Below are 25,413 nucleotides of genomic sequence, written 5' to 3'. Positions count from 1 at the left end.
TTCGCTTTTTAAGATGCCTGCTTTCGCCGTCGACGCTGCTGACGCTCCTTCTTGCGTCGGACGAGCTCCTTTGCCGCCGCGTCTGGGTCGTCGAGTGCGTTGAGAGGCGACACGAGCGGCAGGAGGCACACTGGCGTCGACTTGACTGCTATTTCGTCTTCGTCCACGATAGGTGGGCCTGGAAGGTACCAGCTCGACTCGCCCGTCACCGAGTTGTAGTAGAAAACGTCGCCTTCGTCCGTTTGGCACTCGATCCACGGGTTCTCTACCCAGTACTGAGTCACATTGCATCGATACATGAGCCAGGATACCCGGCGGCGGGGTCATGAGGGCGAGGAGGTCCCAATGACCGGCAGCGCGGGCTAAAGCGTCGGCTGTGACCCCTTGCATGTCGGCGATACGCGGGTTGGCCTGGTGGTCCAAGAGCACCTTGGCAATTTCCAGGAGCCTGCCATTTCGATCAACGTAGTAATGTTGGTTTCAATGGCCTACCCGTGCTGCACCGCGAGGAGAAGCCCCGTGCTTCCGTCACTGGCAGGCCAGTCGATGAGGCTCGGCGCCACACCACAGAGATACGAGACTGTGTCGAGGCCGTAGCAGTACGTGCTGGCGCAGTGAAGCGTCGAGTACCCTCGGTCATCCACGTCCAAGAGGTTAGCGCCGAGCTCGAAGAGCAATTGCAGCATCTACACCGTGTGCGAGGCATCCGGCAGGCGTCGGATAAAAGTACCTTGGTTTCACCCATGGCCGCCGCCGCCAGCACCGCCGAGACGCCACCGCCATACCGCGTGTGCACGTCGACGTCAAAGTCGAGAAGGAAGAGCCGCACGATGGCCGTCTCGCCCGCCGCACTCAGCAGTAACATCGGCGCCTCCCCCCTACGCCTTTATGAGACCTCGCTCATCGGCTGTGAGAACGCACTTGGCGTTGACTGCGTAAGCGTCGGCACCATAGTGCAGCAGGAGGCGGAACACCTCGATGGGAGCACCCAGCTTGCAGGCGACTAGTTGAGTCACGAATCATCATCATCCCAGAGCAACGAGCGTCTGGACGCACCCAGCAGCATCGAGTTGCCGTCGGTGTCGGTGTTGGTGATGGCGGCCGGGTGCGACTGCAAGATCGCTTCCAGCTCGTCGACGTCGCCGCCCCTTCGCTACGCAAGAATGATTGAGCAAAACGAAGTGTGTCCAAAGATGTACGAGGCAGGCGCCAACGGCTTCTGTCGCCTCGGCACCCGGCGGCGCGCCGAGGCAGAAGATGGCTTCGCCGAGCGCGCTCAGCCACGCGTTGCGCTCGTCTTGCGACTCTGCGCGAAACGTGATGCAGCTCTGCAGCGTGACGACCTGGAAGCAGTCGTCGTCGAGCGGCGCGACCCGCACGACCGTCGTAAACGGCACTTGGTTGTGCTCGTCCTGCAGCGCGTGCGCGGCCTCGCGCCACTAGCTTGTTTGTCAGCATCCGCAGTAGCACGAAATGACCGCTAATACCTCGAGGCTTGTGGCAGCAATCTCGCACCAGTATGGACGAGGCGCGCCTAGCTCGAGGCGGCGCGGACGGCGGGCGCCACGACACGTCGCGGCGTGGCGCTTGAGATCGTCCAGCGATGTGACCCAGGCGTCGCCGCAGCTATCGCATCGGTGTGGGAAGGACGCGTCGGCGTCGGCGCTGTTGGAGCCTTCGCTCGGAAACTTCCAGAGGAACCCAAAGCCGACGCTGGGCCTCGCGGTCGCCTCCTCGCGCATCATCCTGCGGTCGCAATCCCACTACCGTTACGCAAACCGTTGCAACTGCTATGTAATTACAAGCTGTCAACGAACTCGGACGTCGACGCCATGTAGCCAGCGCCCATGCGGTCCATCGCGCGCATGATGGCGTCGTGTTCGTCGCTTGTCTCGAACGCGATCGCGTCTTCGAGGACGATGGTGCTATACCCGCGGTCCATGGCGCCGCGCACCGCAGCTTCGAGGCTCCCGAGCGTCGAGACGCCCGTGACAACGACGCACTGGACGCCGAGGTTCCGCAAGAGGTAGTCGACGTTGGTCGCGCCAAAAATGCTATCACTGCGTATAGCACACAGTCCGAGGACGTCGATTTACCTGACCGCCGTGCGGGGCACGACCACGTCGGCTTCGAGCGGCGCAACGTCGTCGAGCACCTTGGCCTCGAAGCTGCCCCGGGGCACGTGAATGCCCGCGATCTTGTGCGCCTTGCTTCTATCGCGGCCGGTTTTGGTGGCGCTCTCGATCGTGCCGTAGAGGATGTCGTAGTTGCGATCCCGGAAGGCTCCGAGAAGGCGCTGGACGTTGGGCACGACGACCTTTCGCAGCCGGTCAAAGTAATACGCGTTTAAACTCTCCTGGTTGGCAAACTTGCCCACGTGTGGCATGGCGCAGTAGTACTGCATGTCGAGGACGAGGAGCCCGAGGGACGACGCTGCCGTCATCGCGTCGGGTTTGGTGTCAAAGCGCGGTGCTGCGCGTGGCGAAATGCATTTCGTGTCGAGGTGCGGCGTCCCGACCGCCACTGCGACCGCGGATGGCAGGGGCACCGCCTCGCACAGCAGTGCCGGCATTGTCGATGGCTCGGGCGACACAAACTTGGTCATACTCGCTTCTTTGGCGAGCCGACTGCGCAGTAATAGCGTGGCCTCACGCTGCTGGCGCTCGCGGTCTTGCTGCTTGAGGAGCGCTTCAGCCTCGGCGAGCTGCCGCCGCTTTTCGGATGCCTGTGCGTCAAGGACCGTCGAGGCCTCGGCGGCGCTTAATAGCACGATGGCAATACGCAGGCTCATTGCGTCCGAATCGCCAAGCAGATCCAAGAGGTACTGCGCCGTCTCGAAGGGTGCCATGACCGCCGGAATGCGCGACCGGAGGGCCGCACGCTGGAGGCCGGCGTCCATGACAAAGGCCAGCTGCGGGTTCTCCTCGTCTGTGTTGGCTACAATGAGGCCAATGGCACCCGCGTTCTGGGCGTGCAGCGTCTTGGTCACAAAGTCACACGTGCCCCGCTGCATGAGCACGATCTTGCCAGCGACGGCCCTAGCGTTGCGCAGTGGCGTCGCGCCCGAGATGGGCTCGGCGACGACAAGCGCGCCCTCGAGGCGGGGTGTCGCATACGCCGAGCTAAACTCGGCGAGCGGGCAGTAGTAGAGGTCGCCCTGCACGTCCACGAAGCTGCAGAGCATGCTCATATTGCCCTTTCCTGTGAAAACCTCTGTAAACGCATAGATACGCATCCTGTCACAATCGATGCTTGTCGTTTCGTCATGAAAAAGGCGCGCCATTTTGAGCGGCGTTATGCACCTATTCTCGGTGGCGCTATTCCCAATCTCGGGTCATCTTCAGTACCAAGAGCCGAAGGATATGTTCCCGAAGGTTAGCAACATCCTCCCGGCGACGCGTGCGAATGCGCCCAACGTGATCCATGTGACGGCCAAGGCAAAGCCCAAGACCAAGCCGCCGTCCGAGGGCAAGCCGCCATCCGAGAGTGGCCACCCATCCGGCTGCCGCGTCGAAGAGAACGTCGAAGGCGTCATTCACGAAGAAGACCGCGCGGGTACGATCCATATCTGGGCGCTCGGTGTTGTCTGCGTCATGGGCGGCCAGCTCTACGGCTGGAACGCAGCATTCGAGACTGGGTTTGTGCCGTTCGCGATCTCCCAGGTGATGACGGGCGTCGCGTACGTCATTTACATTTCGTCAGCAGCCGAGATCTCCGGCAAACTCGCCTTCTCTGGCGGCTCGTATGGGCTCACGCGCATCACGCTCGGCTTTTACGCAGGCTTCATCGTCGGATTTCTTGAGCTCTTGGCGTACATTGCGTCGGCGGCCGTCTCGGTAAGCTACGTTGCCGACTTTCTCACAACGGCATGGGACCTGCCCAATAGCTACAAACCGGTCTTATGGTTCGTCTTTTACGTTGTTTTTATCGGGATTTTGCACCTCCGCGGCAAGTACATGTGGCGCTTCATGGTCGTCTTTGCGCTCTCGTGCCTCTTGCCGAGCGTGCTCTTTGTGCTCCCGAACCTCGGGCGCGCCAACCTGCGCGTCTACGGTGCGCTCTACGACAATAGCACCGACGGCAGTAATAACGCGACCTCGTCGAGTGCGATCTGGGCCTCGGGCACTCTGAGTTCGGCGTTCTTTGCGTGGATGCCGTACACGTCGTGGGCGTATGCCGGCGTCGAGTGCCTCACGCTCGTCACGAGCATGGTCGCGAACCCCAAGCGCGCGATGCCACGAGGTATGGTCGCGGCTACGTGGACGCTCTTCATCTCCAACATTGCACTTATCTTTATCGTCCCGTCGCTCCCTCCGGGCATGAACGAGCTCATTAGCGCCGAGTTTCCGCTCAACTACGGCTTCGCGCTTGGCCTCGGCGCGTCCGAGACGGTCGGCCAGTGGCTCATCTTGCCGGCGCAAATGGGCATGGCTGCCGGCTTCTTCCTCCCGTACGCGCAGCTCACAATGGCGCTTGCCAACTCGAATTTACTCCCGGCCTGTCTCAAACTCAAAAATCGAGCTTCGACGCTCTGGCCGATGGTTGCGTCGTCCATGTTTGGGTACCTCCTCTGCACGCTGGGGCACTTGAGCCCGTCCTTCCAAGCGTCGACGCAAAACATCTTCATCTTGTCGGCCACGTTTTGCTATGTCGCGCAGCTTATCGGCTTTGTCAAGCTCCGCACCACGTACAAGACTCCGCCGGACGGCTACAAAAGTCCATATGGCATTCTCGGCGCGTACTTTGCCGCGTTTGTGTACGGCTTGATGGCGCTCTCGATCGTCGGCGGCTTCCAGGGCGACGACGGCGTCGCGGCCATCGCGCTCCTCCTCTTCATGGGCCTCCTCTCGATTTACTACCACGCGGTTGGGAAGCATGTGCAAACGCTCTCGAAAGACGAGTATGCGTCCGTCTTCAAGTTCTCGATCATGAAGTACAACCATACGCGTGCCAAGCAACTCAAGGCCGCCAAGCTCAAGGCGGCCAAGCAGCATTCTGGCGCGACCAGCTCCGAGACCAACCACCGGTTTTGGCACAAGTGGCTCAAGCACTCGACCAAGAGCACGGTCGCGCCGTCATTGAGCAAGACGTCGGTGAGCACGCATCCGAGGTTGCCGCCCAAGACGCATTAGGTGGCTCTTGCATTGGTGTACATATGTATAAAGAAGAATCCACCGTCTCGCTTCTTGCTAATAGCTGTATTTGGGCACTTGGCGTGCAAAGAGGGTGATGCCTGACGTCGCCAAGTCCTCGGGTGCGACCGGTGTGTGCCCGCAACCCCAACTCGCCCTTCGCGAGATTTTGCACGGGCATCAGAAACGGCGGCCGCAGGCCTTGCACGGTAAACATCGGAGCACCATCGTCCACGGAGGCGCTCTGTCGTAACTGGATCGCATGGGCGGCAGGAAGATGTTGCCGCGGTAGTTTTGGCGCGGCAGGGCGTCTCATACGTGGGATGCACTCAGCAGCGACATGGGCAAGGGAGACGAAGTGCAATATGACGTGGCACTCGTGTTGTCGAGACTGCTTACGTATATCTAATTTAGCGGGAAAGCACCTGGATCGTGTCCAGAATGTCGGCAAACTCAATGTCCTCCTTGAACTTCTTGGGGCGCATCGTGTTCTCCGAGTTGGGCGTCACGACATACGACGCATCCTCGGTCGTCCAGCCGAGCTCTAGAAGAAGCGGATGAGGAAGGGCAGACAACGACGACGACGTACCCGCGACGAGCGCAGCGACTTCCTTTTCTGACAAGTTCAACTGGGCCTGCACAAACGCCTTGGCGACCACTTCGTGGCTCTTGGCAATCGTCGACAAAATGAACGCGCGCACGGCCTGCTCGAAGCCAGGAATCTTCTTGGCGAACGGCAAGTTGAGCTGCCAGAAATCCTGCAGGCGACACATGAGACGATGTTGGCCAACAGGACAGGAAGCGAGGCGCACCGTGAACAAGCACGACTGCAAAACGTCGCCGGCCTTGAGCAAGTCGGCAATGGTGGCGTCCTAATGCGCGTTAGCGACCATGGTCGCGGTGCGGAACGGACCTTGCGCAGCGCCTCCGAGACCATGTACGTGGCGCCAAGGAAGTACTTGGACGGCAACGCCATGAGGCCCTTGGCGAGCACCTGGGCGACACGCGTCTGGTGCTGCTCGGGCTTGACCGGGTAGATGGTGTAGAGCTTGAGGAGCATGAGGTTGGCTTCCTCGTCGACGACGTTGCCAGCGATCTGCTCGTCCAGGTAGGCCTCGAGGAGGCCGACGAGCTTCTCGTCCATGCCATCGGCGGCGACCTGCGCGCGGACCGCGGCCGCGGCCTTGGACGTCGCGTCCTTCTCAAAGCTCACGAAGCGGCTCATCTCAATAAGATAATGGGCTGGCGCGGAATAAAATAGCTCAAAATCACGTCTTTTTAATGGCGCGTTTTTTAATATTCGACCTCTTGGATACAAACAACAAATGGATTTTATGCCAAGGCCCGACATCAGACTCAAAAATAATATCCTGCAATTGAGTGGTTCGTGCCCATTGACCTCCCAAAACGCATACCATGTGGCGATTTCATTTGACAGGTTTTCTATGTGTTCTTGTAAAAAGGTCTCCAAGTGTCTGTAACGAGGGCTCGAATTTGAATCCTCCAGCGGGGGAATTCAAACGGCCAAGAACCGCAGCGGCAAGCGCAGTACGATGGCCGACGTGGACATGGAAGACATCAGCACGATGGACGAGGTCGACGAAGATGCTTCGAGCACGGAGGTAGACGCTCCTATGGCGCCTGCGTCGCCGGCGCGCCCCGAGCCCGCGATCGCTCCGAGCGACGCGGCGAGCCAGGGCCTCACGACCCCGATGCAGACGCCGGCCAAGAAGACGGCGCGGCCGTCCATGGTGCCCGAGACGCCGAGCTACTTTACACCGTCGAAAAGCAAGGTGGCCGTGCCCGCGGGGCCGCGGCTCATGATCACAAAGCTTGAGGTCGAAAACTTCAAGTCGTACGCTGGCGTGCGCGAGATCGGCCCGTTCCACAAGTGCTTTAGCTCGGTCGTCGGGCCCAACGGCAGCGGAAAGAGCAACGTGATCGACGCGCTCCTCTTTGTCTTTGGGAAGCGCGCGAAGAAGCTGCGTCTCTCCAAGGTCTCGGAGCTCATCCACAAGAGCAGTCTCTTCCAGAACCTCAAGGAAGCGCGCGTCTCGGTCTTCTTCCAGGACATTATCGACACGGGCGACGGCGACGATGACTATACCGTCGTGCCCAACTCGCAGCTCGTCGTGTCACGCACGGCCAACAGCCAGAACCAGTCTAAGTACTACATTGACGGGCAGCTCTCCAACTTTACCGAAGTCACGTCGCTTCTCCGCGAGCGTGGTATCGACCTCGACAACAACCGATTCTTGATTCTCCAGGGCGAGGTCGAGCAAATCGCAATGATGAAGAGCAAAGCCGAGAACCAGCACGACGAAGGCCTTCTCGAGTACCTCGAAGACATTATCGGCTCCAACCAATACGTTGCCAAGACGGAAGACGTCATGAAGGAGGTTGACGCGCTCAACGAAGCGCGCCTTGAGAAGCTCAACCGCGTCCGCGTCGTCGAGAAGGAGAAGGAGAACCTCGAAGATGCCAAGACGGAAGCCCAAGAGTACCTCGAGAAGGAGCGCGATGTGTACCTCAAGTCAAATATTTTATACCAGCTCTACCTGCGCGAGTCAACTGCCAACCTCGAAGAGTGCACGCTCAAGCGCGACAAGCTCAAGGAGAAGCTCGAGAAGGAGTCGGAGCGCATGGCCACGCACCGCGCCAAGCTCGACGTCGTCTCGAAGGAGTACAAGGTCGTCGACGACGCCTTCCAGAAGGTCAAGAACGACCTTGACACGGTCGAAGCCGAGTTTGCCGAGTTTGAAAAGCGCGATGTCAAGGTGCGCGAGGACCTCAAGTTCTCCAAGAAGCAGGCGAAGGAGCTCGCGGCCGCCCACACCAAGGAGGTCGAGAAGCACGATGCGCTCGTGGAGACCATGGCCGAGCACGAAGCCGCGATTCCGGACGTCGAAGTCGCGATCTCGGCGGGCGAGGCGGCGCTCGAGAAGGAAGAGGCGGTCTTGGACGAGATCCTCGAGAGCCACAAGGGCGAGGCCGCGCGCATGCGTGTGGGCCTCGAAGAGAAGCAGAACGCGCTCGCCCCGTACCAGCAAAATTTGCTCAAGATCCAGTCGACGATCGACACGCGCAAGACGGAGATCTCGCTCATCCGCCAAAACATGGAGAAGGCCCAAGAAGACATTACCAAGAACAAGGCGGCCATCAAGGACGCCGACAAGAAGAACATCGAGCTCGCAAACCAAGTGCAGACCATGGAGACGGAGCTCGTCGAGATGACAACCCGCGTCACAGATGCGCGGGCCGACCTCCGCGAAGCCGAGACCCAAGAACGTTCGGCGAACGCCCAGTACCAGAACGCCCGCGCCCGGGCCGACGAGGCGGCCCAGACGGCGCAGAACCAAACCTCGCGCAACCAAATGATGACGAAACTCATGGATGCAGCACGGTCGGGTGGCCCTTTGGCCGACGCTGGTCTTGTGGGGCGTCTCGGCGACCTCGGCGCGATCGACGCGCAGTACGACGTGGCGATTTCGACTGCGTGCGGCGGCCTCGACAACGTGGTCGTGCACACCACCGCTGGGGCGCAGAAGGTCGTCCAGTACCTCCGCAAGCACAACCTCGGACGCGTCACGTGTATTATTCTCGAGAAGATCCAGAACTTCCGGGCCCGAGCCCACGGGCCGCCGCCCAACACGCCGTACCCGCGGCTCTTTGATCTTATCCGCGTCAACGACGAGGCGCACCGCGTGGCGTTTTACTTTGCGATCAAGGACACACTCGTGGCGCCCACGTTGGAGGAAGCGAAGCAGGTTGCCTACAGTGGCCCGCGCTACCGCGTCGTGACGCTGCAGGGCGGGCTCATTGAGACGTCGGGCGCCATGTCGGGTGGTGGCAGAAACGTGCGCCGCGGCGGCATGTCGAGCCAGCTCGCAGCGCCGGCCGTGTCCCCGGAAGAGATGCAGGCGCTGCAGCGCGAGGCCGAGAGTTTCAAAGCCACACTCTACAGTATTCGCAGCAACCGGTCAAGCTTGGAGGGCGAGCTGCGGTCGCTCGAGGCTACGATCAAGTCGCACACGCACACGCTGCCCAAGCTTTCGATGGAGATTGATGCGTCCAAGCAGCGCAAGGCGACGATGGCGGCGCGCATCAAAGAGCTCGAGAAGCTCGTGCACCTCTCGCCGGAAGAGACGAAGCGCATCAAGGCGCTGGAGAAGGAGGTCGCGGCAAAAGAGGCTGAGTACGACAGCCACAAGGATGAAGTCGACGCGATGGAGGCCGAAGTCAAGCAGATGAAGAGTGCAATTCTGAACCTCGGCGGCGAGAAACTCAAGAAGCAGCACAAGAAGGTCGAGGCGACGCGCAAGGAGATCGACGCCAAGACGAAAGAGCTGACCAAGCGCCGCGTGGACCTCAAGACGGGCAAGAAGAACCTGGAGCGGTCGGTGGCGACCCAAGCCAAGCTCGCTGCCGACATCGACGCCACGAAAGCGCGGCTCGAGGCGCTCCGCGCGGAAGCCAAGGAGATTGAAGACTCGGCGGCGGCGGTCTCGGACCGCCACGAGGCGGCGCGCCAGCTCATGGAAGAGCACACGAGCGTCATGAACGACAAGCTCCAAGAGTTTAATACGCTCAAGAAGACGGTGGACGAGATGGCGTCGCGCGAAGTCGACTTGCTCAACAGCTACGACGAGTGCCTCGTGGTCATGTCAGAGAACGAGAAGAAGGTCGCGACGTGGTCGGTCCAGCTCACGTCACTGCGCGCGAGATTTCAAAAAGACGAAGAAGACATTGTGCTCATTTGTGGTCCGCCGGCCGACGACGAAACTCCGAACGCGACCGATGACGACGGTGCAAGCCACAACGGTTTGCCTGTCTACGACGCGGCGGCGCTCTCTCGCTTCTCCAAGGAAGAGATCAAGTACGAGCTTGCATTCTTGATCCAGCAGCGCGACGAGCTCAAGGCCAACGTCAACATGGGCGCGATTGCGCAGTACAAGAAGAAGGAGAAAGAGTACATCGCACGCAGCAACGAGCTGCACGCGGCGACAGACACGCGCGACGCCAAGCGCCGCGAGTACGAAGAGCTGCGGCGCAAGCGCCTCGAAGACTTTATGGACGGCTTCCGCGCGATCACGCTCAAGCTCAAGGAGATGTACCAGATGATCACGCTCGGCGGCGACGCGGAGCTCGAGCTCGTCGACTCACTCGACCCGTTCTCAGAGGGTGTCGTCTTCAGCGTCCGGCCTTCGAAGAAGAGCTGGAAGAACATTTCGAATCTCTCGGGCGGCGAAAAGACGCTCGCATCGCTCGCGCTCGTGTTTGCGCTGCACCACTACAAGCCGACGCCATTGTACGTCATGGACGAGATTGACGCAGCCCTCGACTTCAAGAACGTGTCGATCGTCGGCAACTACATCAAGCAGCGCACCAAGAACGCGCAGTTCATCATCATCAGTCTGCGCAACAACATGTTTGAGCTCGCGGACCGTCTCGTCGGTATCTACAAGACCAACAACACGACCAAGAGTGTCACGATCAACCCCAAGCACTACGCCGGCCTCGCCGAGCCGACGCCCATGACGCCCTTCAAGACGCCAATGAAGACGCCGTACCAAGAACGGCGGCGCTAAGGAGAAGACTCGTAATATGTGATGCCCAATTGCTTGATGATGCTGTGGTGGTTGTATGACGCATGGTGACGCAGGATGCAACCGGTCATGACGGACGTACCACCTTTGACGGACCAGACGAGCATCTTGCCTTGCGATGTGACGGAAGACACGGCGAGAGAGGGGTCGTAGTACTATATAATATGGGAGGTTTACGCGTCCGTCGTCGCCGTCGTCGTCGTCTGTGCTGTCATGACCGACTCGACCATGCCCATGACGCTGAGGATCGAGGCCTGCGTCGCCAACTCCTCCTTGATCTTGGCCTGGAGCTTGAAGAAGAGGCCTTCGAGCACGACGCTCGACTGGTTGGTGCCCAGCAACGGGCTGTAGAGCTCGATGAGGTACGTGCAGACGCGAATGAGCAGCGGCGCGTACTTGGGGTCGGTCACATACCGGTTGCAGAACGAGAGGAGCGGCTCCAGCGTCTCTTCCGTGCGGTACGTCAGCGCCTTGTGCCAGCCCGACCGAAGCCGGAGCTCCTCGAGCATGCTTGCAACGACCGTCGGGTCGCGCGTGTCGAGCGCGTCGTCCAGCGCCTTGCGGTAGTCGAACGCACGCAGCGCCTTCTCGTACGGCGCGCAGCGGACGTTGCGGCGCGCGGTCACGACGTGGTCAGCGTCCGTGGGCTTGGCCTGCGACCCGCGCAGGAAATACTTGTACGAGCCGCCGCGGGGCGCCGGGACTTCTTCGTCGAGCTTGATCGCGTTGGCCTCTGTGACCATGCGCTTGCGGACCGTGAGGACGCCGTCGGCCGTACCGACCGCGAGGTGCGAGTTGGACGGCGTCATGGCCAGTGAGAGCACACCCTGCTTGTACTTGAAGCCGTGCACAACCTCGTACGATGCGAGGTCGTAGATCTTGACATGGCCGTCGAGCGAGCCGGAGAGAAGGCGAGTCTTCTGGCCGTCGAGCGCCAAGCACGTGATCGTCTTCTGATGCGAAGAAAACGAATGCAAAAGCTTCCCGCCCGTGAGGAGGTCCCAGACCTTGATTTCGTTCGAGCCCGCCGAGATGAGGAGGTTGCCGCCCGGCAGCATGACGCACGCCTCGACCGGCGACCCGTGGTCCATCGACAGCGTCGACTTGGGGTTCGCGCTGCGCGTGTCCCAGAGCTTGACCGTGTGATCGTACGACGCCGACGCCCAGACGTTGGTTGACGTCGGGTGCGGCGCGCAGACGCGGACGTAATCCGTGTGTTCGCCGTAGACCGCGACGGGCGACCCGGTCGCGAGGTCCCAGAGCCGGCACGTCTTGTCATCCGAGGCCGAGAAGATGTGCACGTTGTCGTTCGAGAACTTGGCCGCGCGGACGGCGCCCTTGTGGCCGTTGAGGTTACGCAGCACCGTGCGCGAGCCAACGTCGAGGACCGCGACTTGGCTGTTGGCATTGCCCGTCACGAGGAGCTTTCCGTCGCTGCGAAAAGACGCCGAGTACACGACGTCATGGAAGCGCGAAAACGTCTTCTTGACGTCGTTGTTACTCGTGCCGTAGAGCTGGACGCGCGTCGAGGTCGCGGCCGCAAAGTCAAAGGGCGCGACCGGGCTCGCATCAATGCAGGTGACTGCCGCGACCTGCGGCAGCTCCGTCGGCGCACGGAGCTTGGTCCAGTACGTCTTCTCCGGCGACGACTGCTTGGTCGCCGTCGGGAAGTGCTTCAAGGGCAGCTTCTTGAACTCCATCTTGGGCGGGCGCGGGTGCTTCTTGAAGTTTGAGGCCGACTCCAATAAGACTGCTGGCCAGTGGTTGGCCAAAGGTCCAATCATTGGTCGAGATACATACCTCTGGAATTCCATATCGAATCCGATACATGGCGTATTTGAAAAACACCCAACTATGGGTCGACGTCACCTGCAGACCCAGCCTTAGGTGGCGTGCACACAGACACTTCAACTTGAACACAGTCGTGGGTGGAGTACGACCATTCGACACACGGCGCGCACCTCGCGCGAGGTACGTGCGTCCTTGTACGAGACGGTATTCTTGTGTGCAGAGACGGTCGTGTACCTACGTGAGAGGCTCGCTACAGCAGCCTGCGGGGGAAAGAAGCAGGCGGAGTACGTCTCTTGTATTTGATATATTGTATAAATAAATGATTTATATTTTTCTCACAGTATTGCAATCCCAGTTCCGCATGGCATACCAAGGCCGCCGGCGCCAGCGCATCCTCGAGCGCGACGAGCCGACGGCTCTGCTAGCATCGTCAACGCATGAGGACGCCGATGACGATGCTACCACTGCCGCCCATGCCCACACTACCTCCGTACCAGAGCGTCCAAACACACGTCTCCTGCCGCCCGAGACAGGTGCGACGCATCCAGAGGCCTCGCTTACCGATGTGTAGAGGGCCCGAGTGCCCCAGAGCCCAGCATGGCCGACCGTGTCCGAGCCAAGCTCCAGCGCAAATCCGACGCCAAGCCTACGGCCAGGTCAGTGCCAATGACGCGGCAAAAGGTCAAGCTCGTGGTCGAGCCCTCCAAGTCGGGCGCGGGCAAAGCGCGGACGCGGCTGCTGATCAATACGATCGGGCGCGGCGTCGACGCAACGAGCTTGCAGCGCGCGCTGACGGCGACGGCCAAGCGGGTCCAGTCGCGCGAACACAGTAATCGAAACGTGGCAAAACCGCAGCATGCATTAACACAAAAAGACTAGAACTCGTAGATGCTCCTCACGGCGCTACCCGCGGCTGGAACCGAATCGTGGGCCGGATCGAGAGCGCTGGTTCGGTCGTCGGCGCGGCATCGACGGGCGATGCCGGCGCGACGTGGCCAACCAGCGCCTCGCCGCCAAACGACTTGCTGCTCTTTGGCAGCTCGTGCTTCATGCGGCAGTCGGCGCCGTCGGGGCAGTAGCCCCGCACAAACGCATCGCAGATCGCAGCGTCACGGCTGACGTTGACGTGCCGGAATGGGCAGTCCTCCCGTGTGCACACCCCCTTTAGGAAGCGTGTACACACTGGCATCTTGTTCTACGTCGCGTGAGCGCCAGCAAGGACGAGATGCGATCTACCTGGTCGCGGACATGTGACAGCGTGCACGCCGCATCGTCGCATTCGCCGCGAAGAAACTTGCGGCACACGGCCACCTTGCGGCTGTCGTGGATGAACGGGCATGCGTTCTGCTTGTTGCAGACGCCTAATGGCACATCGTCGCAACGAGGTAGCGCAAGCGGAATCGTACCAAAGCGAGTGTAGTAGCGGCAGTACTCGGTGCGCGTGGTCGCCGAGGCTGGCGACCTACAAGGAAGACACGCATTCGCACACCGCGACGACCTTGGAGGCGCGTACGGCGAAACGGTGAATGCGCTTCGCGGCTTGACGGCAGCTGGCGCGGTGCTGTTGGACGTGTTGTAATTCTGGCTCGGCGACCTACACAGAGCGATGATGTCGGGCACGCCGTCGCGGCAAGAGGGAGGCAGTACGGCAACGGAGCCACCGCCTAGGCCAGATGCCATCATGAGACATCGTCGCAACAAGGATCACGAATCGATCGCACATGGACCGCTGGAGCAGGCGGCGACGCGTCCGGCGCCTTCCACGTCAAGTTGCGGGACTTTGGCAACGGCCGGCGCGGCTGGTACGGCGCGTATGCTGGCCGCGGGTAGGCGCTCGGCCGAGTGTACTTGGGCACGGCGCGCACCATTGCGGCGCCGCCTTCGCGGGCGGCGATGACGTTCTTGAGCGCTGCGATGCGGGCGCGGACGATCGCTTCTTCCGTCGTCATGGCCAGTCGTAGAGGCTCCTTGCAAATGGCTCAAACTGGCTCACGCAGCGTGTTTTACGGCATTTTTCCGGAAACGTTTCATTTTACCGTCTTTTTATCGTCAGTCGGCAACCTGCAGAGCGAGTCTGCGCCCGAATTGGCCATCGACCAAATCGAGTCGCTCCTTAGCATGGCCTTCCGCCCCGGCGAGGCAAGACGCATGATGAGCAAGGCCGAGGAAGCCAAGGCGAAGGCCAAGCTTCTGCTGCCGCCGTGGATGCGCTCGTCGAGCGACCATATCAAGTCGGCCACGCGCAAGCGAACCGAGTCGATGAGCGGATCATCGACCGAGTCGCGCGAGGCCATCATCGCGCGCTGCCTGGCCATGCTGACGTCCATCTTCCCATCCTGGGAGGAAGATTCGCTGCGGACGATCCTCGAGGCGCATGGTACCATACAGTGCATCGTCTTGCCACCCATCATGATGATCGGATGCTTTAGAGTATGTCATCGACGACGCGATCACGACCGTACTGCGCATGGAGGAAGAAGAGGAAGAAGCGTCCAAGCGACTGAGCTTCTACGAGCCGCCAAAGCACCTCCAGTACACCCCCAAGCACCCGATCCCCGATGACTTTCTCCGTGTGCGTTGTTTCCGTCGCCATATTCGCACTGAGCTCATATACGAAGCAGGTACCGGGCTACCTCGACGCCGAGGGCGACGTCGACACGGACGTCGAGGACGCGGGCCGCGAGAGCATCGACGACTTTGACATGGCCTCGTCGCGGTCGCTGCTCCCACTCCCGTCGACGATCGCCGAAGACGACGGGACGATCTACGGCAAGGAGTTTGTTCGCGTCATGAGCGACGACGACGAGGCCAAGCCGCCGCCGACCGACGGTCCCGAGGTAGCCGCGTACGTAGTGCGCCTGTATGTACTTTGTCTTAGGCGCGAATGGCGTTTGTGGATCCAAACGCGAACCCCGAGGTGCTGCGGCAGAAGAAGACGCGCCCGAAATCGCGCACCGATACACTGTTTAGCCAGCTCACAATCATCAAGGTACCTCGTGGCGTCAGAAATACACTGTAATGTGTGTGCAGCGAAGCAAACTCGATATTGTCGGCGCGGAAGACCGAATTCGCACCCGCGAACCGCACCGCGTCCTCGACTGCCTCTCCAAGGCGAGCGTTCTCTACCGCAACGGACTCATTAGCAGCCAAGAGCTCGAGACGCTGCGGTCGCTCATCCTGCGCAAGATGCAGCCTTCGAAAATGGTACACGACCTCCTACAAGCACCATGTAGTAAGTATGGATGTAGCTCATGGACACGTCGGTCAACATGAACGCCGAGACGATCACCGACCATGAGTGGAACGGGCTTGTGCTCAAGGCCAAAGGTACCACCGGCGACGCAACGACCACTGCTTGACGCTGCGTAGGCCTTCGCCAAGCGCTCTCGATCCGCATCATCAAGACAATGCTCGTCGGACAGCACACGGCAAGCTCGTCGTTGCCCGCACTCGACGCTCACTCTGTACGTAGGAGTATGAGATTCGCACCAACGACCTCGAGACGGGCGTCGTCGTTGTCACGCGCAAGCGGTTCCGTGAGCTCCACAAGCTCCACCGCAAGGTACGCTGCCCGTCAAGTTGTCTCATCTCTATCATGTCTCGTAGCTGAGCCCGCTCTCGGCGCGCGTGAGCGCCTTTCCCTTTCCAACTCGGCACGCGGTCGCCAAGAAGGAAGATTGGCGTCTTGCGTCGCAGCGCCAGCCGCTGCTCGAAGCCTATTTGCGGCTGGTCGCGTCGCTCGTGACGCCGTCGCCTCTCACGAGCGACCGGGCGACGGCGCTGCAGATGCTGCAGTCATTTCTCAACCTCCCGTCGCCGTCGACGCTCAGCAGCAAGACGACGCTCCCGTGGACGCGCGTGCTTCGTGTCTACGCCTTCCACGTCCTCAACGACGGCACGACGCCCGAAGGCAAAGTCCTCAAGAAGATGGCCATCGAGTCGCTCGAGGATCTTGGCGACTGTCTCGACAACGTCCAGTCGTACATGCTCGACCACCGCTTCCACGACATGAAGGCGCTTCTTCCGTCGCCGCCCGACGACGACGATGTGCTGAACGAGTGGATATCGGACGCCATTCGACACGAAGTCGAAGAGATGGTGTGCATTCCGGTGCTCACGCCGCTCCTCTCGCGCCTCCAGTCGTCTGTCGCCGACCGCGAGCGCGTGATTGTAGGCCACATGAACGCACTTCGCGCCAAACCGCAGAGCTTTTTCGGGATCCCGCTGCACCGTCTTAGCGTGAGCTCGTGGGCGCGGCCGATCGAGACGCTCCGGGACATCGACGCGATGACGCTGCCGCTCGATAAGCACCGGAGGCTCGTCGAGGCCGCGATGCTCGTGCACATTGTGTACCAGGAAGAGCACGATGGCGCTGATGTTTTGAGCGGGGACGACTTTTTGCCCGTATTTATGTACGTGATCGTCCAGAGCCGCCTCGCACACCCCGTCGTCTTGCTCCAAGCCCTCAACGTTCTCTGCGACCCCGAGAAGCGCATTGGCCAGAACGGCTACTACCTCGCGTCGTACGAAGGTATCAATCTTTCAAGCTTTGGCATGGATGTATATGGATTGTGTAGCGGCCCTCGAACACTTGGCGTCGCCCGACTGCCTCACGTCGCTCGCATTTAGTGAAGCCGACGTGCAATAGCAAGCACAGCAGCGCTGACGCAACAGCTTTGGTGCATTCGCCGCGTTAAGATTCGTATATCGTCTGTATCCTTGCGTGTGGCCACCGACAAAAGCCACCCGTTCTCTTCCTTGAAGAGCAGCGCTCAACTCCTCACCGATGATCTTGCTTCGGGGAAAACGGAATTTCGCAGTCGGGTCGACGAAAGGGCCAGTGCCATGCAGAAACGTCAACAATTTTGGCATCCTTTCCCGTAGAAACCACTGCAGTAAATTGCGCGCTTGCGAGATTCTCGGGTCGAGCGCCGCAGTCCGAGTCCAAGGGCAAATGTAGTCCTTGGCCCAGATCGCAGGGCGATGCCGTAAGGTTACTGGGGCCGATTCGGCTGCGCGCCTCGCCTGAGGACTCGTCTTGTAGTTTGTAGACAGAGTGATCGTGGTGTATACTTTGGTGTAGGCTTGGGCCTCCTCGTTGCCTCCTCGTCGTTCAGCGTTTCTGTTGCATCCAGCGGTTGGGTCCATACACTGTTTGTCGATCGGTCACGATGGTGCTGATTGGATCGTGTAATAGAACGTGGGTGTATACGATGGCTCTCTCTCTATGAGCGTGTAGGACCTAGGACCCGTGTCGGTCTTCTCGCACTGCCTTCTGGGTCGTGAATCGGGAAAGGCTTGAAACAGAATATTAAATCGTGTAATTTGCACTGGTTTTGAAATGCGTACCCCGGGGTACGACATATTCGATTATTGGTCTTGTGGCCAGTTGCAATTTCCGCACAGTCGCCATGAGCACCAAGGTGGTCGACGACTTCTTGGCGTACCTCCAGGACCCCGACTCGGCGATCGCGGTGGCCGTCATCAAGGCGCTCACGGGCGTCGTCCAGCGCTCGAGCGCGAGCACGATGATGGAGATCGAGAGCGCGCTCACGGAAGCGGCGGCGCAGCTCAAGGCGGCCGCCGACGGGCCGGCGCCGACGCAGGCGCTCTCGTCCATCTCTGTCACGGCCGTGTGCCAGCTCTTCCTGCGCTACGTCACGCGCTGCTTCCTCGAGTTTGACGACTTTGACCAGTGCAAGAGCCAGCTCATCGACCGCGGCAAGCTCTTTGCCGAGACGTCGCTTTTGAGCCGGAAGCGCATCGCCGACCTTGGCCACAACTTTGTGCGCGACGGCATGCAGGTGCTGACGCACGGCGCGTCGCGCGTCGTGACCGGTCTCCTCCTCCAGGCCGCCAAGACCAAGCACTTTTCGGTGCTCGTGACCGAAGGCCGCCCGAACGGCGCCGGCTACAAGACGGCCGAGGTGCTCTCCAAGGCGGGCATCCCCACGACCGTCATCGTCGACGCCGCCATGGGCTACTACATGGAGAAGGTCGACATGGTGATTGTCGGCGCCGAAGGCGTCGTCGAGAACGGCGGCATTGTCAACAAGATCGGGACCTTCTCGGCCGCCATGATCGCGCATGCGATGAAGAAGCCGTTTTACGTGGCGGCCGAGAGCTACAAGTTTGCGCGTCTCTACCCGCTCAACCAGAGCGACTTTCCCCACAGCCGCAAGGACGACATGAGCAACCTCCCGGCGTGCGCGTGCCGGCCCAAGACGACGGCGCAGGCCAACCTCACGGTCGGTAGCCCGTCCTGCGACTACACGCCGCCCCACTACATCTCGCTCCTCTTTACGGACCTCGGTGTCCTCACGCCGTCGGCCGTCTCGGACGAACTCATCAAGCTCTATCAATAAAGGTCGCTCGCTCGCTTATGTTGATGGCGTGTGCCCAGCTGACGACGGGAGGAACTGACCGACAATGCCTTGAATGGCCGCGTAGCCTGGATCGCGCTTGGCCGACGGCAGCTGCAGCCACATGTGCCATACTTCCAACATGCGCGCACTCGCGCGGTCCTTCCAACTACACGTTCACTCGAGCTCTACCCTCAGAGGCAGAAGCGTACTTGGTTGCATCCGACACGCTTGCACCAACGTGCGGCAAGAGCACGTCCGTCGCCTCGGCCGGAAACGTCTCTGGGGACTTGACGATGTAGGCGTAGGCGAGACCCTACACCTTTGACGTGGGTCCCGCCGCCATGAAGACGTTATTACGAGGTTCTTGAGGAGGTCGTCGGTCCAGAACTGCTTTGGCTCAAAGAGGAGCGAATGCTCCATGGGCTTGGCCGCCTCGGCGAGCCAAGCGATGGAGCCATTGGCCTTGATCGTCTCGTCCAAGAGAAAGGTCGCTAGCGAAAGCTTCTTCATGTGGTAGTCGCGCGCCTAACGCGCTCCACTGAGTCGACAGCTTTAGTTAGTCGACGTACGATGGTCCACTCCCACGTCTCGTCGTTGTAGCGGGACGGCGGTGGCAGCGACGGCAGGTGGCGATGGACGACACGGAGCGTCGCGGTCATTTGCGCATGCCACGTCTCGAGGCGGCGGTACACGGGTTGCGACGACTTGTGCAGCTGCCGGTTTGTTATGCATTGACGTCCGAGATGAAGCCATGCAAATTACCTTGTCGAGGAGGCCGTGCGGTACGAACGTGTACGCGCGCAAGAGGTCGGTATCCTTGTAGTTGAGCTGGCCGCCGAGGTAGATGCCGGCCTTGCGATAGCGCTTGGCGTTGGCGTTGAGCAGTTGCAACAAGCTGAACCCGCCATTTTGCTGGTGACAGTAGCTTCGTCATTCGGATTCAAGAAGGTAGAGGTACCGAGGCCGACGCCGGCACGAGGTGTGAGCCAGGAAAAATTAGCTCCGGGTACTGTGTGTGCTTGGTGCCAAACCACGCATACGTCATCATCGAGAGGTTGATGATCGTGAGGTCCGGTCTAAATCGAGTTTCTGTCTCTGGATACAGGAAATCGTTGCACTGTACCGGTAGCCTTCGCAGCGTGTAAGGTACCGCATCGACGTCCACTGCAAGTCGTAGTTGATCAGTACGAGTGCATTCTTTGGGAGCGGGGCCAGAAGCGCCTTGGCGTACTGCGCAATGTACCTAGACGGTCCATCAATATATCAACTTGACGTTTTGGATCGTGTCGTACGAAGCGCTGCTTTGGTCGCAGAGGTCGTGCCAGCGAAGGTATTGCCCGACCCCCGCGCCCACGGCGCACGTTGCACCAATCGCAAGCCGCCACGTCGGCCGCGTCGGCAGGGCCTGCAAGAGAGTGCCGAGTCCGACGCCCGCATACGTGAACGCCAGGACGTTGGGCTGCTGCCAAAAGCGCATGTGCACGCCGTAGAGAAGTCCTTCGGTGAGCGGGAGATTCGCGAGCGCGTGGAAACCAAGTATGTACACGAGGTACATGGCGAGCACGACCGGCCCAGCCGCGTGGCGGAGCGACGCGACGCAGCCAACGACGGCCAACGGCGCCACGACATAGCTGCCCTGTGTGCATGTCGCATGTGCAAACTAAGAACGTAGAGCAGCAACGGTGTACCTCGCGCTGGACGAGGTCGGCAAAGTAGAGCACGAGGCGTTCGTAGAGTCCTTCGGTCTCCTTCTCGGTCGAGAAAAGGCGGAACGTGCCATAGTCTACGACCATGGATGTCGACCATGTTGGCCTATTCATGCACATGTACCGCCCCGCCGAAGGTGGTGGACAAAGCCGCTGAAGGAAGTGACGTCGCCCCACGACCCGGGCTGCGGCTGCAGAAAGGACGTCAACGGCAAGTACACATACCTACACCCAGAATCGAGCGGGTGACGAGAGAGTGTCATTGGGGCGTACGGGGCGAGGCCGACGAGAAAGCAAAGACAAAGGAGCCCGAGTCGTCGCAGGCTCAGCGTCGCGCGCAGTGTCCACAGAACCCACGGAATCAGCGGCAGCTCAAAGAGCACGATCGTGTGCTGGTTGGTGAGCGCGAGGCCGCAGAGAATGGCGCCAACGTAGGCGAGTGGCCACGGCGATGACACTGTTGCAAAGCGAAGGAGGACGTAGAGAAGCGCGCCAGCGAACGCATTGTTGAGCGAAAAAACCTCGGCGCCAACTGCGTACGTCCAGACAAGCGGGCTGAGCGCAAAGCCGATCTACAAATTTGCACCCAGTGCGCAGATGGAATCGTAGGTCATCACGAGAGGCTTGGTACCGCCGCAGTTGCACCCGCGCAGCGCACCATCCATACATCGTAGTACCGCGGAAGCCAAAGCAGCGTCGACCAGTAGATGTATATCGCACACAGGCCGTCGCACGCTATGGGTGGGTCAGTTGGGTTGAAGAAGCATGCCTCAACAAGTACCCGCGGAGAAGGCGTTGGCACGCCAGGCCTTGGACGGGCCACCAGGCAGCAACTGCATCACGACATGGTTCAACATGCTGTAGAGCGGGTACCCAGGGGGATGGGCCACGCCCAAGTGGCACGCTTCGGCCAGCAGCTCCCCGCTATCACCGCCCGCGACGCTCGGATACAAGGTCGCGCCATACACGCCCAGCGTCGTCGCCAGAAGCACGGCGAGAACGGGATCCGCCCATGTGATCGGGCCCTTGCACGTCGCCTCCTCCAACGAGTAGGCCATGGCCGCGGGCGCGCTGCGCTTGCTGCTCTTGCGCCGCTGCATGGCAGTTAAAATGACCTTTGAACGTCGTAAATCTTTCTGTCGATTTGTTTCATTGGCTCATTTTCAGCGAATCACAGGCCGGTATCTTGCGCGAAGATCGCTACACCAAAGTCTTGCTCAGCCACGTGACGTCCTAGAGAGCGGTTGAGCTTCCTGCGTGCGTGCGCGTTCGATACCAGGCGACTGTTGTCGTCGGCGGCGCTGCGCCGCTGGAGGAGGCTGGACAGATTATGCTGTTGCACTTGGTCGAGCCTGGCGACCGCGCGATGGCGACCGTCGAACGGTGCGCAGGTTCGGTACCCGACACGTTCAAAGAATGCCTCTGCATTACGTCACGGTGGACACACAATAGTAGGGCACCTTACCTTGATCGGCGGTCCAGACGTATGTGGTCACGGGGCCGTTGGTTCGGTTGCTAGCGCGAATACGCGCGTCGACGGCCGCCATGAGTGTCTCGCCCACATGCTGGCGGCGGTGCGCGCGATGCACAACCACCGACACCACGAGACACACGTGTGGTTGCGGCCACTTCAACTGGGCGTGTGCCACCACGCCATGGTCCAAACCAGTATCACAAGTCGACGTGAGAAGCAGCACGCGCTCTTCGTTGGGCGATGGCGAGAGGCTGCGACGGCGCGTCTCGGCATGTATCGGCCATTGGTCCTGCAAGAGCTCAAAGACGGCTTCCGTCAAGTCTTGGCGTTCGGACAAAACGACGCTGTCGACCGCCACCGATCTCATCCTGTGAATCCAAAATGAATGCGATTTGATGCCGTAGAGAGCAGCTGCTAGCCAGTCCACGTCCCCTTGTCCGACGCATTTGCTGACCACACATTCGAGGTATCAGAATAGCAGCAGAAAGGGACGGTGCGTACACGGGTTACGTCGACCAGATTCAGCGACCGCCACTATTGGAACCGACAGCCTTGGCGTCCTGGCATCGTGGCGCCTCTGGGCGACGGCAACGCGCTTCAAAGTGGCGCGCCGGCGATGCAGCCGCGTGGCGACGCGATGTGAGTAACAGCGCTGCGCATTGGGTGCTTTTCAGCGCCCTCTTAAATAAGTATTTTACTACTGTGGGCCGGTGGCTGTACTCGACGCCGTTCTTCTACGCCTTCAACGAACGGCCCCGCACTTGCTCTTTGTATGCAATGCTGCGGCTACTGTTCACAGTGGGAGCCCAAATATTGCGCACGTCCAGCAACTTCAAGCTCGGGCGACTACACTGTGAAAAATAGATTATCGAGGTGGGAAATCGGCGCAGCAGGAGCAGGCCGGGGGGTATCCAGCGCTGCATGCGAGTAGTACCGAGCACGAGGTGCATGGTGCTGTCGTCGCCGTTGCTCGAATGGAGACACCCATCGAGAAGCATACGGGCGTGAGTGTGTTGTGCGTCGATGGCGGCGCGGACGTGTGATGTGGTGATGAATCCAGCTGGCATTTGCCACCTGGCGACAGGCGGATCTCGGGAAGAGCAGGATGCAATGGTCATGAACGGCAAAGTGCACTTGGCGATTTGACGCGGAGCCGACGCCAACAATTCACGCTTCTTCGCCTCACTCGGACTCGTCGCATCTCATGGTGGGGAGCGACTTTATGATGGCCGGCGGCCTTCCGCTTGGGTCACCGTTTCCGCTGCGGTCGAGCTACTTTGAGAGCAGCTCCAGCAAAGGTCGGCTCTCGGCCAGCCAAACCGCCATGTACGAAGCCGAAGCGTCGCGCCACCTGGACGTCGCGCTCGCCAATCTGTACGTCGAGCGCGAAAGCACCGAGTCGCGCCACCGGTCGCACAGCCACCCACACCTGCCGCGGCCGTTCCGGCACGAGGTCGACGCGCAGGGCTACTCGGTCTACGAGCGCGAGGACTCGGTGGTGCGCATGAAGAAGAAGACGACCAAAGGCGGGTCCAGCGAGATCAAGTTTACGTGCCGCACCGACATTGAGGGCGGTCCGCTCGAGATGATGGAGCTCATGTACGCCGACGACACGGACTCGCTCCGGCGCTGGGGCCAGATCTACTTCCCAAGCATGTTTGTCGACGGCGTCATGCTGCACGTGCTCAAGCACAGCGACGAAGAAGACCCGTTGCGCTTCTGCCGCTTCTCGAGCCTCTGCTGGATGGCGTGGAACACGCCGGTGCGCTCCGCGAGCCGCCGCGACACGTGCGTGCTAAAGACCACGGGGGCGACCATGGACAGCGATGGCAACCAGCTCTTCTACATCCTCTGCAACTCGGTCGACGTGCCCAACTGCCCGCTCCTCGAGAAGCCGTTCGACCTCGTCCGCGCCCACATCCAAGTCGCTGTCTTCTTCCAGACGTCGCCGACCAACGGCACGCGCATGACCACGATCGGCGTCATTGATCCGCAAGGCAGCCTCAGCTTCCCGTCGCGGGCCGTCGAAGCCTTCTCGACCAACCTCCTCAACTCTATGCACCAGCTCTCGATCCACCTCGAGTCCTATCGCATCTCGCGCCGGCCGCTCTGCGATCGTGTGCAGTGGGTTCCGGACAGGTAAATCTATTTCTTATTCTGGGGTTCACTTCTGATTAAAGTTTGTAGTGAGCGCAAGGAGTGCTATGCATGCCACCACTCGTTCGGGCTCTTTCGCGCCCGCCACCACTGCCGGGCGTGCGGCGAGGTATGTTCATTCTTCGCCCAGGTATCGAAATTCTCATGTGGCAAGGGGTAGGTTATGTGCAAAAAATGCATGGTGCTGCGGCCCATCTACGGCACGGAGCTGCTCGAGATCACCCACCACCACGCAGTCATTGAAAAGTTCTGCAAGCCGTGCGTGCTGTATGCGCGGTCGTCGACGGCGTCGTCGTCGCAGTGCTCGTCGTCGGCCAAGCGCGCCCCCAACGGCACCAACCGTACGTCCTATCATTTTTCTGGCGATTTTCCGACACTTTTCCTGACATTTGTATCCAACTTAGTCAGCGACTGCTCGACGTACCGGGATTCGAACAACCGGCTCTCGTTCTTCTCGCTCGAGACCGACCCGTCGACCAACTCGGGCGAGTCGCGCTCGAGCACCAACCGCCGGAAAAACTTGACGTCGCCGAGCGAAGACGAAGAGTTTCCTGCTGTCAACGATGCGTCGTCACCGACGCCCTTCACGGACGCCAACGGCCACAAGACCGCGTACGACCACGGCGCCAAGATGGACTCCAACACGATGGCCCATGAGCTCTGGAAGATGTCGGTCAAGGCGCGCCGCGTTGCCAAAGAGACGGCGACGCTCACGAAAGCGACCATGTCGGCGGCCAACTCGCGGAATGCGACGCCGGTCGGAACGCCCCGCGCAGAGATCCGCGACAGCTTTCGCAAGATGGACCAGACGCTGGCCGAGCAGGCGTTTTTGTTGGACGCCATCGATCGGGCAGCGCGGTCGCGCTACAGCCTCTCGTCGCCTCGGCACACGGACGACGCGCCGCTGCGCGAGAGCCCGTTTGTGGAAGAAGTCGTCTGAGCACTTCTCCTCTTATCTAACTAGACTAGACACACGCCACACAAGTTTATTGTAAAAAATGAAACCCAAATGCAATACTATAACATATACCCTGTATCACTCAACACTCAGACGAAACGAGCTCGACATGAGGGACCATATTGCTACATTGCAAAGTAGAGTAGACCGGGTGTGCTGAATAAGACCTACTAACGAGGAGCCCAGTAGCCCAGTGACAGCCGCACCAGTGAAAGGTTCCTGCG

At 60.4% G+C, this 25,413-nt stretch overlaps 13 protein-coding genes across 14 annotated transcripts; 6 read left to right on the top strand and 7 right to left on the bottom strand.

The window, feature by feature from the left end:
- Positions 1-8: 8 nt before the first annotated feature.
- On the bottom strand, positions 9-1,745 carry SDRG_00459 (hypothetical protein; the record flags this gene model as incomplete). The annotated part of the gene is made up of 8 exons (XM_008605937.1): positions 9-265; positions 312-448; positions 493-686; positions 731-878; positions 922-1,003; positions 1,057-1,153; positions 1,200-1,439; positions 1,488-1,745. 8 exons carry the CDS (start codon positions 1,743-1,745, stop codon positions 9-11), a joined length of 1,413 nt encoding a protein of 470 aa, XP_008604159.1.
- A 53-nt stretch (positions 1,746-1,798) lies between these two features.
- SDRG_00458 (hypothetical protein) lies at positions 1,799-3,184 on the bottom strand (the record flags this gene model as incomplete). Its single annotated transcript, XM_008605936.1, has 2 exons — positions 1,799-2,054; positions 2,097-3,184. The coding sequence occupies 2 exons, from the start codon at positions 3,182-3,184 to the stop codon at positions 1,799-1,801; spliced, it is 1,344 nt and encodes a 447-aa protein (XP_008604158.1).
- Positions 3,185-3,290: 106 nt separating this feature from the next.
- On the top strand, positions 3,291-5,191 carry SDRG_00457 (hypothetical protein). The gene has a single exon (XM_008605935.1). It carries the CDS (start codon positions 3,297-3,299, stop codon positions 5,130-5,132), a length of 1,836 nt encoding a protein of 611 aa, XP_008604157.1. The 5' UTR covers positions 3,291-3,296; the 3' UTR covers positions 5,133-5,191.
- Positions 5,192-5,491: 300 nt separating this feature from the next.
- On the bottom strand, positions 5,492-6,435 carry SDRG_00456 (hypothetical protein). The gene is made up of 4 exons (XM_008605934.1): positions 6,046-6,435; positions 5,945-6,004; positions 5,722-5,890; positions 5,492-5,676 (listed from the first exon to the last, which is right to left on the bottom strand). Exons 1-4 carry the CDS (start codon positions 6,355-6,357, stop codon positions 5,543-5,545), a joined length of 675 nt encoding a protein of 224 aa, XP_008604156.1. The 5' UTR covers positions 6,358-6,435; the 3' UTR covers positions 5,492-5,542.
- Positions 6,436-6,619: 184 nt separating this feature from the next.
- Positions 6,620-10,760, top strand: SDRG_00455 (hypothetical protein). The gene has a single exon (XM_008605933.1). The coding sequence runs from the start codon at positions 6,686-6,688 to the stop codon at positions 10,718-10,720; it is 4,035 nt and encodes a 1,344-aa protein (XP_008604155.1). The 5' UTR covers positions 6,620-6,685; the 3' UTR covers positions 10,721-10,760.
- A 116-nt stretch (positions 10,761-10,876) lies between these two features.
- Positions 10,877-12,505, bottom strand: SDRG_00454 (hypothetical protein). Its single transcript, XM_008605932.1, has one exon. It carries the CDS (start codon positions 12,436-12,438, stop codon positions 10,912-10,914), a length of 1,527 nt encoding a protein of 508 aa, XP_008604154.1. The 5' UTR covers positions 12,439-12,505; the 3' UTR covers positions 10,877-10,911.
- A 385-nt stretch (positions 12,506-12,890) lies between these two features.
- SDRG_00453 (hypothetical protein) lies at positions 12,891-13,408 on the top strand (the record flags this gene model as incomplete). Its single annotated transcript, XM_008605931.1, has 2 exons — positions 12,891-13,062; positions 13,101-13,408. The coding sequence occupies 2 exons, from the start codon at positions 12,891-12,893 to the stop codon at positions 13,406-13,408; spliced, it is 480 nt and encodes a 159-aa protein (XP_008604153.1).
- On the bottom strand, positions 13,368-14,518 carry SDRG_00452. Of its 2 annotated transcripts, XM_008605929.1 has the most exons (6): positions 14,251-14,518; positions 14,177-14,193; positions 14,043-14,123; positions 13,936-13,991; positions 13,766-13,890; positions 13,371-13,724 (listed from the first exon to the last, which is right to left on the bottom strand). In XM_008605929.1, exons 1-6 carry the CDS (start codon positions 14,476-14,478, stop codon positions 13,425-13,427), a joined length of 807 nt encoding a protein of 268 aa, XP_008604151.1. In that variant the 5' UTR covers positions 14,479-14,518; the 3' UTR covers positions 13,371-13,424. The 2 variants fall into 2 exon arrangements, with proteins under 2 accessions (XP_008604152.1, XP_008604151.1); XM_008605930.1 differs by having other exon boundaries at positions 13,368-13,724; positions 14,043-14,518.
- Positions 14,519-14,583: 65 nt separating this feature from the next.
- SDRG_00451 (hypothetical protein) lies at positions 14,584-17,579 on the top strand. Its single transcript, XM_008605928.1, has 10 exons — positions 14,584-14,906; positions 14,959-15,101; positions 15,151-15,366; positions 15,408-15,518; positions 15,560-15,733; positions 15,778-15,856; positions 15,899-15,957; positions 16,002-16,091; positions 16,136-17,060; positions 17,107-17,579. The coding sequence occupies exons 1-10, from the start codon at positions 14,648-14,650 to the stop codon at positions 17,175-17,177; spliced, it is 2,127 nt and encodes a 708-aa protein (XP_008604150.1). The 5' UTR covers positions 14,584-14,647; the 3' UTR covers positions 17,178-17,579.
- A 361-nt stretch (positions 17,580-17,940) lies between these two features.
- On the top strand, positions 17,941-18,894 carry SDRG_00450 (hypothetical protein; the record flags this gene model as incomplete). Its single annotated transcript, XM_008605927.1, has 1 exon — positions 17,941-18,894. One exon carries the CDS (start codon positions 17,941-17,943, stop codon positions 18,892-18,894), a length of 954 nt encoding a protein of 317 aa, XP_008604149.1.
- Positions 18,895-18,909: 15 nt separating this feature from the next.
- Positions 18,910-21,700, bottom strand: SDRG_00449 (hypothetical protein; the record flags this gene model as incomplete). Its single annotated transcript, XM_008605926.1, has 13 exons — positions 18,910-19,060; positions 19,104-19,207; positions 19,252-19,419; positions 19,464-19,607; positions 19,657-19,806; positions 19,853-19,970; positions 20,018-20,137; positions 20,187-20,530; positions 20,583-20,677; positions 20,725-20,825; positions 20,874-21,172; positions 21,232-21,335; positions 21,382-21,700. The coding sequence occupies 13 exons, from the start codon at positions 21,698-21,700 to the stop codon at positions 18,910-18,912; spliced, it is 2,217 nt and encodes a 738-aa protein (XP_008604148.1).
- A 100-nt stretch (positions 21,701-21,800) lies between these two features.
- Positions 21,801-22,441, bottom strand: SDRG_00448 (hypothetical protein; the record flags this gene model as incomplete). The annotated part of the gene is made up of 3 exons (XM_008605925.1): positions 21,801-21,833; positions 21,877-22,022; positions 22,066-22,441. The coding sequence occupies 3 exons, from the start codon at positions 22,439-22,441 to the stop codon at positions 21,801-21,803; spliced, it is 555 nt and encodes a 184-aa protein (XP_008604147.1).
- A 717-nt stretch (positions 22,442-23,158) lies between these two features.
- SDRG_00447 (hypothetical protein) lies at positions 23,159-25,265 on the top strand. Its single transcript, XM_008605924.1, has 4 exons — positions 23,159-24,213; positions 24,262-24,340; positions 24,392-24,572; positions 24,636-25,265. The coding sequence occupies exons 1-4, from the start codon at positions 23,279-23,281 to the stop codon at positions 25,169-25,171; spliced, it is 1,731 nt and encodes a 576-aa protein (XP_008604146.1). The 5' UTR covers positions 23,159-23,278; the 3' UTR covers positions 25,172-25,265.
- The last annotated feature ends 148 nt before the right edge of the window (positions 25,266-25,413 follow it).

Source organism: Saprolegnia diclina (assembly GCF_000281045.1).
Source record: "Saprolegnia diclina VS20 unplaced genomic scaffold supercont1.1, whole genome shotgun sequence".
In the NCBI taxonomy this organism is placed as follows: domain Eukaryota; phylum Oomycota; class Saprolegniomycetes; order Saprolegniales; family Saprolegniaceae; genus Saprolegnia; species Saprolegnia diclina.
The sequence above is the reverse complement of the archived record's forward strand: the minus strand, read 5'-3'. Positions and strand labels throughout refer to the sequence as shown.

Coding starts and splice junctions, on each gene's coding strand:
- SDRG_00457 (XM_008605935.1), top strand. CDS start 3,297: ATGCACCTATTCTCGGTGGCGCTATTCCCAATCTCGGGTCATCTTCAG.
- SDRG_00451 (XM_008605928.1), top strand. CDS start 14,648: ATGGCCTTCCGCCCCGGCGAGGCAAGACGCATGATGAGCAAGGCCGAG. Junction 15,734..15,777: donor AGATGCAGCCTTCGAAAATG/GTACACGACCTC, acceptor GTATGGATGTAG/CTCATGGACACGTCGGTCAA. Junction 17,061..17,106: donor CTACCTCGCGTCGTACGAAG/GTATCAATCTTT, acceptor TGGATTGTGTAG/CGGCCCTCGAACACTTGGCG.
- SDRG_00454 (XM_008605932.1), bottom strand. CDS start 12,438: ATGGAGTTCAAGAAGCTGCCCTTGAAGCACTTCCCGACGGCGACCAAG.
- SDRG_00455 (XM_008605933.1), top strand. CDS start 6,686: ATGGCCGACGTGGACATGGAAGACATCAGCACGATGGACGAGGTCGAC.
- SDRG_00456 (XM_008605934.1), bottom strand. CDS start 6,357: ATGAGCCGCTTCGTGAGCTTTGAGAAGGACGCGACGTCCAAGGCCGCG. Junction 6,005..6,045: donor TCTCGGAGGCGCTGCGCAAG/GTCCGTTCCGCA, acceptor AACGCGCATTAG/GACGCCACCATTGCCGACTT. Junction 5,891..5,944: donor TGCAGTCGTGCTTGTTCACG/GTGCGCCTCGCT, acceptor TGTCGCCTGCAG/GATTTCTGGCAGCTCAACTT.
- SDRG_00447 (XM_008605924.1), top strand. CDS start 23,279: ATGGTGGGGAGCGACTTTATGATGGCCGGCGGCCTTCCGCTTGGGTCA. Junction 24,341..24,391: donor ACTGCCGGGCGTGCGGCGAG/GTATGTTCATTC, acceptor GGCAAGGGGTAG/GTTATGTGCAAAAAATGCAT. Junction 24,573..24,635: donor CGCCCCCAACGGCACCAACC/GTACGTCCTATC, acceptor TATCCAACTTAG/TCAGCGACTGCTCGACGTAC.
- SDRG_00452 (XM_008605929.1), bottom strand. CDS start 14,478: ATGACGACGGAAGAAGCGATCGTCCGCGCCCGCATCGCAGCGCTCAAG. Junction 13,891..13,935: donor CCGCTACTACACTCGCTTTG/GTACGATTCCGC, acceptor ATGTGCCATTAG/GCGTCTGCAACAAGCAGAAC. Junction 13,725..13,765: donor TGTCACATGTCCGCGACCAG/GTAGATCGCATC, acceptor CACGCGACGTAG/AACAAGATGCCAGTGTGTAC.